The sequence below is a fragment of the Myxozyma melibiosi genome, assembly GCF_037950935.1.
Source record: "Myxozyma melibiosi strain Phaff 52-87 chromosome Unknown BZA70scaffold_13, whole genome shotgun sequence".
Classification (NCBI taxonomy): domain Eukaryota; kingdom Fungi; phylum Ascomycota; class Lipomycetes; order Lipomycetales; family Lipomycetaceae; genus Myxozyma; species Myxozyma melibiosi.
The window spans coordinates 61,846-70,769 of NW_027042927.1; the positions used below are offsets into that span (position 1 = coordinate 61,846).

The window sequence follows — 8,924 nt, forward strand, 5'->3', positions numbered from 1 at the left end:
CAATACACTAAACCTACAAAAAAATAAAGAAAAAACGTCTAACCTCCGAGCATAGGATCGCGGAAATGCTTCTGCTGGTTGATATACCGCATCTCGCGCCGAATATCCTGGTTCTTCTTTGTACGCTGATCTTTCCACAGCTTCTTCGTCGCCCGATCGCGAACCGGGTCATAAGTAACCGCAGCGCCGATCGTCGGTCTCGAGTTGGCCGCGATAACAGTGCTCTGGCCTTCCCGAAGCTCGGGAGTGGGTCGAAGAGACTGTCTGTAGTACCGCGCGAGCGAGCGGTGACCGATACGCAGACCTGCAAGGGGTAGAGAGAGTTCGTAGCCAGAGGGATCGAGAAACAAAGTCGACTCGGTAGCAGCCGCAGTAGCGACTGTCTTTCCGGCACCTTCACCTTCTTCCTCTGCAGCTTCTGCTTCGTCTCCAGACACATCGTCCCATTCGTCGTCTCCGCTGCCTTCGTATCCCTCAGGGTACGACGACGAAAAGTCGTAAAAGTCCGAGAGCTCCATTCTGTCGTCTTCAGTGTCGTACGGAATAGTGCAGTGTCGCTTGGCAATCATATGGTCACGCACACTATTCAGATTGCGTCCAATAAACGCACAGTACAGACACGCGTTTCCAATCGACACCTTCTCAGACAGATACGTAATCAATCCCTCGAGATCAACCAAGTAATCCTGCTCGGGAATGTAGAACCCGTGATCTTTCCGCATATGATTGACGTTCGCGTTGACGTCCGCAAAGTTCGCGGCCGAGCAAAAGATACACGCCGTCACAGGCAACTTCACCGCGTTCTTCAGCTTCCGCGCAATAATCGCATCGATATCCTCGTCCTCGTCTTCGGCATCAAAGCTCTCCTCCTCTTCCTCCTCCTTCGGTGGCGCTTGTGGTTTCCGCGCAGGTCGCTTCTGTGCGGCGCTTGACGACGAGGATACAGTGCTCTCGGTGTCGGCTGCGGCATCAGGACCAATATGGTTTCTTCTCAACGTCTTCTTGCCGCCGCCGACTCTAGTTTCCCGGAACGAGAGAGCCTTGAAACTAGTCTCTCTCTCGGCGTCGGCAACAGTCAACGCGCTACCTGCCAAACTGTCCTTGGCGATCTGCGGCACATTCGAGCTACCTGCTGCTGCTGCTGAACTACTACTTCCAGTCTCTTCCTCCTCCCCCTCTCCTCCCGCAGCCCGGTTCTCCTCCGCACGCTTCGCATTCTCGCGATGTCTCGCGCTCGAGATATGGTTCTCATACGCACCCGCCGACGTAAACCGCTTATTCCCGCACGCGCGACACACAGACAGATAACTCGCGCGCTCCTCGTTCTGCCGCGTGACGTCCATCTGCTGCAGCACGCGCTCGGCAAAGATCTCGGCGGAGATGGGAGGGAGTGTGGCCACCCTGCGCTTGAGGTTGTAGCGGTGCCAGTCGGTCTTCATGTGGCGACGCTGGAGATCTGCGGTCGGGAACCCGACGGCGCAGCTGTTGCATGTGTACAGCACTGCCTCTGCTGCAGACGCTGCTGCTGCTGCTGCTGCTGTAGTTGCCATTTCTATGTGCTGAGTGTGATGCTGTGGTGAAGATAGCAACTGCTGCTGACTATCGACGATCTCTGCTCGAGAAGAAAATAATTTCCAAAGTCCCAAGAAAATAACCCAGAATAAACGTCATCCAGGTCACGTGAAGTACCAGCCCCTTGCTGACGTGCCGAGTTCACAGTCGAGGTTCAGCTCGCCATAACTATTTGATCCGTGAGTATTGTATTTGTTGTATCAAGATCAGATCATACTACAACTACACAGAAGATGACTGCGTTATCGAAATTCGTCACAACAATCTCACTGCTTCTGCTGGCGCACGCGGGATTCTCGGCATACGAGTTTTCACACTACCTCAAGCACCTTACCATCAAGTCGAATGCTTCTCTACCCGCCGATGTATGTTTGAACTACACGTCGTGACGAGAACAATTACATACCGTGACGAGAATTAGTGCTAACGGCGGGATATAGATAATCGTCGAGACAGTCGTGGCGATTGCGTTGTTTGGTCTCGGCCAGGTTATCGCTGCGCCGACGTTGCAGCCGGTGTCGTTTGCGAAATGGGCAAAGCAGGTTGAAAAGGAAGGAAATAGGTATTTTCTCATTTTTATATTTTACATTCATGTCTTAGTGATGATTCTGACGATGGTGTAGCCCGTTTGCGTATCTCGAACGCAGAGCCGGATTCGTCAATATTCAGCAAATACGCTCGGATTATAAGGATAGTATTAAGGCATAAAGAGGCTCTGACGGCATAGAGCATGTACGATATTTAATGACGATATATATTCAATTCAACTTAGTCTCATCCATTCAGAAATCATTGTGTCAATTGACGATACAAATCGATAAAATCAGTCGCATAATAGTCAACCTGATCAGGCGTAACTGTAATTCCAGCATCCTCACCTTCGCGGTCTATATACGCGGTCTTCAAACCAAGACTCGCGGCAGCCTGTAGGTCGTATATATGCGCGGCCACCATAAGCACGCTAGACAGAGCAATTAGTAACGACGAACGACAAAGCTATTGTAGACTCTTACTTTTCCGGTTTCAGCTGAAGCATCTCGACAGCGCCTAGGTAGACCTTTGGCGACGGTTTGTAGATCTTGAAGATATCGCCCGCGAGAATAAGGTCCCAGGGGAGTTTTGCGTATTTAGCCTCAAAACAGATTAGCTTAGGTTGTATAGAGAAACAGCAGGGAGAAGTACCATGTCGACTTGTAGTTTGACGTTGCCGTTCGACAGTGTGGAGATTATGAACTTTGACTTGAGCAGCGTGAGTCCTTCTACTGTATCGCTCCAGCCTGGATATCTCATAAATCAGCATCAATCAACAACCCAAACTAAACACAACGAAACCCACCATCAAGAAAATGCCACGCATCCGCAACATGATCAAGATCATCCTCACCCCACACCTCCGTCAGCCCATACCTCTCCGCCAACGGCCCCAGCGACTTTCGATGCTGCTGATCCACCGTCTCAAAGGCGGTCGTATCGTCCGCTTTCGCGTTTGATTTTGTGTATTTGTAGTACGCCACCCGCCATTCCTCAGCAAACGCGTCCCAGTCAATCGACTCCCGCAGCGCGGCGTCCGACATGCTGGTCTTCATGTACTCGCGCACTGAGCTGCGCCAGTCGACGACTGTGCCAAAGACGTCGAACAGTAGAGCTTTGATTTCTGCTGGCATTCTGTTGTTGTTATTGTTATTAGTTGCGGTTTGCTTTTGCTGTTGTTCTCGTGATATAAATGTGGAGTAGATGCTGACTTGTTGTATCTCGGCTCTGCCTCGGTTGTCAAGCCGCACGCCTTATCGCATATATTCACATATGACAGTAAAACTTGTTGAATGGTTATATACAAAAACAGTTATATACAGCGGTTCTATAATCACATATCCTTCTGCAAAACTCTCTGGATCCACCCATCGTCCTGCTCACCCTCGATATACTGCTCCTGCATGCGCTCATGATGCCCATCCGCGATCCCCTTCGTCTTCCGCTTCAAATTATCACGAGCAATCTTCTCTTCCTCGGCAGGATCGATATCCGGCTCAACCCACTCAAACCCCTGTCCCTGCTTCGCCCAGTACTCCTTCAGCATGATATCGTCCGCGTTGTCGCTGAGTCTCCGCTGCCGCGCGTCGAGCTCGTACAGCACGCGGGCAGACACCTCGCCGTCGTTCTCGAGCCGGAGCTGGTCCATGTCCACGATCTGGCTCAGCATGCGGGATTCTTGCGCGTGCAGGTACCATTTGTTCTGAAACACGCCGTTGCGCCAACTAACCCGGCCGCCGTTGTCGCCCGGCCTAGACGCACAGGCGACAAGACCGAGCAAGGTCGAGTTTACCAAGTATACACCCACCAGAGTCTTGACCACAAACCCACCCTCAAGACCTCCCACCGCAATCAAATCCGAAGTCACAAACAAGTCAGATAGTTGAATCGTTGCAAGAAACCCGCCCGCCCACCAGGCTGCTGCTCTACCCCACTGCCGCTTGACGTTGCTGAGCCATTGCGGACTGGCGGCAGTCAAATCGAGGATCTTGAACGCGCCGTCGACGTCCTCTTCCCGCAGTGTCTTCCTAAACGGAATCATAAACGTCTCCTTCTCAATCACAGCGCCGGTCTTGCTGTTGGCGGGGTTCTGGTAGAACGCGCGCATAGCGCCGATAGCACGGTCTGTATCCGGCCGGAGCAGGAAATATCGCCGTAGAAGCTCATTGCCAACCGGCACCGCAGGGTGAGAAAACACAGCCGTAACAAGCTCACTAGCTGACGCCGGCGGCGCAAGCTTCAACAAATCTTGCAGCGACGAGATCTTCGCCTTGGCCGCCTGGTCGTTCTTATCGCCAAATTTAGTAATCATCAACTCGCACGCCTCGAGCGCGTCGCCGCATAGCTGGTGCGGTAGTTTAGCCGTCACTGGTTTCGCGAGGATTTCGCTGTCGATCCTTGCGTTCAGGTGTTCCATCGTGAACGGTTTTGTGATGAAGATGTTGCTGCCGGGAGTAGTGAACGCAGGGTCGCTTTCTGCCGATCGGAGGACGGAGCTGTTGGGTGGCTCGGTTTTTATTGTCTTCTTGTCGGTCTTTTTGCTGCTGCTTGTCTTGCTGTTCGGAAACTTTTGTCCTTTTTTCGGTGGTGATGGTGGTTTGCTGGAAGCTGAGGAGTGGACGAGACGGTAATGTTGCAGAGTCCCGACGAGTCCGATAGCTGACCGCTGGGAACGTATCGCCCGCCTCAGCAGAGGCCGCGATGATAGAAAGCGAGTCATTATGCAATTGTGCAGATGCAGCTTGATGCAAGCTGTGAATACAATTGTCAGTCGGAGGTGTATCGATATAGCAAAGATAAAGAGGAGCGAGAAAACAAATAAAAATAAAAAGAAATCCTGCGGCTCACAGAGAAGTTTTGAAGTCTCCCAAATGTGTTCTGATTCAACTTAACACGACACCACTTGACAATTATATCCTACATGTCTACATAGTTCTTCTTGATATAAGAAAAGAAAATTAGACATGTTCTACGACCTGAATATTCCCTGGCCAAAGAACGTGCCCGCGTCTGCGACTCTTGAGTTTGCGAAACCGACTGGTCCCATTGCGGATCTATTCAAAACAGTCGCGACGCTGGTAGACTGTACTTCTCCTCCTGCTTTTGTTATCAGTTGCTTTTGTTAAAATAGTGTGCTAATGGATTATTAGTGGGCTACACGACGATAGCATACGACTACGAAGCAGCCGGGAAAACATCATCGATAACCTCCCCGATCCAAAAAGACGTCTTCGCAGCCTCCTTCCCCGGCATCACCTTCCTCTCCCGCGTCACCCTCCTCCTCGACGACGCCGCCCAAGCGCAATCCCTCCCCTCCCTCACAAAAGAATTCGACATCCTCGCCGTCCGCCCCACGAACGAAAAACTCCTGCTCGCAGCATGCACAAACCTCGACATCGACCTCATCTCAGTCGACCTCTCCTCCCGCCTGCCGTTCTACCTCAAACACAGAGCTCTCGGCGTCGCAGTCGCAAGAGGCATCAAGATCGAGATATGCTACTCCCCCGCCACGCGGCAAAACGACCACTACGCCCGCCGCAACCTGATCTCCAACGCCGCCGCGCTCTTCCGCGCCACGCGGGGGAAAGGAATCGTCATCTCCTCGGCCGCGCAGCAGGCGCTCGAATGCCGCGGGCCGTACGATGTCGCGAATTTGGCGACGCTGTGGGGGTTTACGCAGGAAAAGGGGAAACTGGCGGTCGAGGGAGACGCGCGCGCGGTGTGCACGCACGCGCGGATGAGACGGCGGTCGTATAAGCAGGTGGTTGAGATTGTGGGCGAGGATGGTGATGAAGAGAAGAAGGAGGAGCAAACACGGGAAGAGAAAGGGAAGGGTGTGGGGAAGAGTGAGACGGGGAAGAGTAGGAGAAATAGTAAGAAGCGGAAGGCTACTGATGGATAAATACAGAGTTTTTATGCACATAGCCCAACAAGATCATTGCAGTCTTTACTCAAATACACAATTTTTAGAACCAACAGATAGTCTTACAAGGACACAAAAATAGAAGTCAAAATGACCGCCAAAATCACAAAACCGCCGTAGTTATTCACATGGTTTGCACCCGAGGTCGATGAGGTCGCAGAGGCTGACGCACTCGTCGACGCAGAGCCAGAGCCAGAGCCAGATGCAGAGGCAGAGGCAGTGGGAGATGCAGAGGCAGAGGAGGAAGTCTGCAATGCAGAGGAAGAGCCGGAACCTCCCGTAGCCGTGGCAAAAGCACCCGATGCGTGACTCGAAGAAAGGGCACTCGATGAGTGAGCTGAAGCAGTCGAAGAGTGATGGGACGACGCGCTTGCAGAGCTCGAGCTCTCAGCGACGTACTCATTAGCTCCAATAATATAATCAGGAGTATAGAGCTCTTCCGAAGGCTCAGAGTCGTCAACAGTTCCGTCCCAGCAGTGTTTGTCCATGCAGGACTGGCACTGGTCTGTGTGAGAAAGACCGCGGCGCTCGACCTCGCGATGGATGATGGCACAGGCAACGCAGGCTGACCATTCAGACTCGACAGTGCCGTTTCCTTGGGTAGCCAGGTTGTACCCGTTTGTGATAAAGCCTTCAATTTCAGAAGTATCGTACGCGAGATTCACCGTGCTGGTGTTTGTCAGATAGGTGTACGGATAGTTGGCCAGGTAGACAATTAGAGGGGTAGTGTCGGACGTGCTGTTGGTGATGTCACAGCCAAAGAAGGTTGGCTGCTTGACGAGTCCGAGATTGACAAATGTGTTTTGGTCGGGGACATATGGCATCGCAGGACTGTTTCCTAGGAATTGACGATCGTAGGTAAGACCGAGCGAACTGCCTGTCGGCCAGGTGTAGTCAGAGTCGGCACTGACATCAACAGCAAAAATCACATCCACCCCACGCTCTTCAAGAAGAAGAGAAGTCAGGGGGACGTTTTGGCCGTCGATTCCGCCATCGATAGCAGTTAGAATTGAACCTTCAGAGTAGATATTGTCATCGACGTCGTAGAACGGGTTGGGCGAGTAAATTGCGACGTTTCGGAGCGAGCTGTTTGAGTTCAGATCTGATATAGAGCTCTCGATCGCAGAGGGAAGGAAAGCTGCCTGAACAATACTACTGTTGAGCGGCGAAGTACCAAAGATGTTGGATGAAGTGCCGATGATGAAGCCAGCTTGGTCGAAGCCGGTTACGCACTGTGAAGAGTCAGACGGAGTGCCGTTGACTACATCAGAGCCAATGTACTTGATGTTGATGAACGTAGCAACATCGGTGTCCCAGCTTCCCATCTCGTAAGGGTTGAACTCTAGCACTGAGGTGGTGTTGATGGTGTAGGCCTCATGCTGGTTGACAGCCAGACCGTGGACGATCGGGAACGGGACTTGGTAAGACTTGAACGGATCTGAATCCGCAATGTCGGACCACACGAGTCCGATGCCGCCATCGGTGTAGTTGAAGAACTGGTAAGAAAGCAAACGACCATAGAAATCGACGATGCTGACGTTGAAGCCCGCATCGTACTTGCTCTCGACATCTTCGAATATCGAATCGTAGTACTTGCTGTTTGAGCTGAACGAGACCGGAGCAGCCAACATGGACCTTGTGAGGTTCCACAGATCTGGAGTGGCTAGGATTTGTTCAATTGAAGTAAAATTGTTGAGAACGTAGGAGCTCAGAAGCCAGGCTCCGCCGGACAAGCCGGCGACGTAGGTAGAGGCCTGCAGCAGACCGCCGATGTGGCCGCTGTCGGTTGCGTTAGTGGTGCGGTTGTCGACAGCGGCGAGGACGCCGGCACCCTGGAGCATAGCCCGATAGCCGCCTCCAGAAAATGCAAGACCGACACGGATAGAGGTGTTGGAGCCAATGAACTCAGAAGCAGAAAAGTCCTCGAGATCGATGCGGTCGAGGAGGGAGATCAGGGCGTCGCGGGTGATGTTTTCGCGGCCGTCGAGATACGCATGTTCCTGAGAGCTGAGTCCTTCAGTCGAGCGTCTGATAAGTGAGCCGTCGGGGCAGTCGGTGAAAGATGGGCTATAGTCTGTGGATCCGTAGAAGGCACGTATGTCGAGCGGGGTATGCTCAGCTTCGGTACGGGCGAGCTCGGGGCCGACCTGCTCGATGAGGATTGCGAGATCATCTTCGGTGATCAGAGGGCGGGTAGCAAACGCTAATGTAAGAGAGTCAGTGTACTGAAAGGAAGCGGCAAGGCTGTTGTGGAGACTACCTGGTATGATGAGGAGCAGCAGGAGGAGCAAGTGCGGGGTCAAAGTGAGAGAGATCATGAGGACAGACAACAACGCGACGAGGGATCCGACTGCGTTCAGCACAGAGTCAACCAAGAGCAGGAGATTGTTATAGAGAGTAGAAGAACAGAAGAAGAGGAAGTTGTCGAGAAGAAGTAGCTGAGGAGGAGCAGCGGAAGAGGCGGAGACCGGTGCTGTTGACGGAACTTTGAATTTAATTGTTTTGCTTTAAGCGGCCCCGAGACCCGGAACCGACCGCTGATGAGTTGGGGAGTTGATGAGATGATGAGCTGATGAGTTATAACGGTGCTTATAAACAATTGTATTCGTTTACTATTCTTATATGTGTTATTCAGAGTATTTAAGGATAATGAGAGTATGAGGCCTGCCGTCCGGCTCTTGCTCAGCTACAGAACAAGGCATCACACTCGCGATATTCAGGGGAACGGAACTCCTGCGCCGCGCTTTCACTGCAGCCGACGGGTTTCACCCTCGTCGACTAATCTTACTGTTATCGCCGAAGCTGTTATTCTACTTCATCATAATCATCATCTTCTTCCTCTCAATCTAGATAGTTGGACTCTGCAGGGACTCCGACTGCAGGGTCATCGACGTACGGC

At 52.3% G+C, this 8,924-nt stretch overlaps 6 protein-coding genes across 6 annotated transcripts; 2 read left to right on the forward strand and 4 right to left on the reverse strand.

Moving 5' to 3' along the window:
- Positions 1-5: 5 nt before the first annotated feature.
- BZA70DRAFT_283773 (C2H2 type zinc-finger-domain-containing protein) lies at positions 6-1,828 on the reverse strand. Its single transcript, XM_064913493.1, has 2 exons — positions 1,806-1,828; positions 6-1,751 (listed from the first exon to the last, which is right to left on the reverse strand). Exon 2 carries the CDS (start codon positions 1,548-1,550, stop codon positions 39-41), a length of 1,512 nt encoding a protein of 503 aa, XP_064766102.1. The 5' UTR covers positions 1,551-1,751; positions 1,806-1,828; the 3' UTR covers positions 6-38.
- BZA70DRAFT_291506 (magnesium transporter) lies at positions 1,806-2,280 on the forward strand (the record flags this gene model as incomplete). Its single annotated transcript, XM_064914303.1, has 3 exons — positions 1,806-1,937; positions 2,013-2,134; positions 2,196-2,280. The coding sequence occupies 3 exons, from the start codon at positions 1,806-1,808 to the stop codon at positions 2,278-2,280; spliced, it is 339 nt and encodes a 112-aa protein (XP_064766103.1).
- Positions 2,254-3,329, reverse strand: BZA70DRAFT_80977 (haloacid dehalogenase type II). The gene is made up of 4 exons (XM_064915425.1): positions 2,909-3,329; positions 2,755-2,849; positions 2,586-2,704; positions 2,254-2,533 (listed from the first exon to the last, which is right to left on the reverse strand). The coding sequence occupies exons 1-4, from the start codon at positions 3,234-3,236 to the stop codon at positions 2,362-2,364; spliced, it is 714 nt and encodes a 237-aa protein (XP_064766104.1). The 5' UTR covers positions 3,237-3,329; the 3' UTR covers positions 2,254-2,361.
- A 107-nt stretch (positions 3,330-3,436) lies between these two features.
- BZA70DRAFT_291508 (uncharacterized protein) lies at positions 3,437-4,519 on the reverse strand (the record flags this gene model as incomplete). Its single annotated transcript, XM_064914304.1, has 1 exon — positions 3,437-4,519. The coding sequence occupies one exon, from the start codon at positions 4,517-4,519 to the stop codon at positions 3,437-3,439; it is 1,083 nt and encodes a 360-aa protein (XP_064766105.1).
- Positions 4,520-4,968: 449 nt separating this feature from the next.
- Positions 4,969-6,046, forward strand: BZA70DRAFT_81069 (RNase P subunit p30-domain-containing protein). The gene is made up of 2 exons (XM_064915426.1): positions 4,969-5,187; positions 5,253-6,046. Exons 1-2 carry the CDS (start codon positions 5,067-5,069, stop codon positions 6,002-6,004), a joined length of 873 nt encoding a protein of 290 aa, XP_064766106.1. The 5' UTR covers positions 4,969-5,066; the 3' UTR covers positions 6,005-6,046.
- A 41-nt stretch (positions 6,047-6,087) lies between these two features.
- BZA70DRAFT_291510 (phospholipase B) lies at positions 6,088-8,343 on the reverse strand (the record flags this gene model as incomplete). The annotated part of the gene is made up of 2 exons (XM_064914305.1): positions 6,088-8,228; positions 8,286-8,343. 2 exons carry the CDS (start codon positions 8,341-8,343, stop codon positions 6,088-6,090), a joined length of 2,199 nt encoding a protein of 732 aa, XP_064766107.1.
- Between the last annotated feature and the right edge of the window lie 581 nt (positions 8,344-8,924).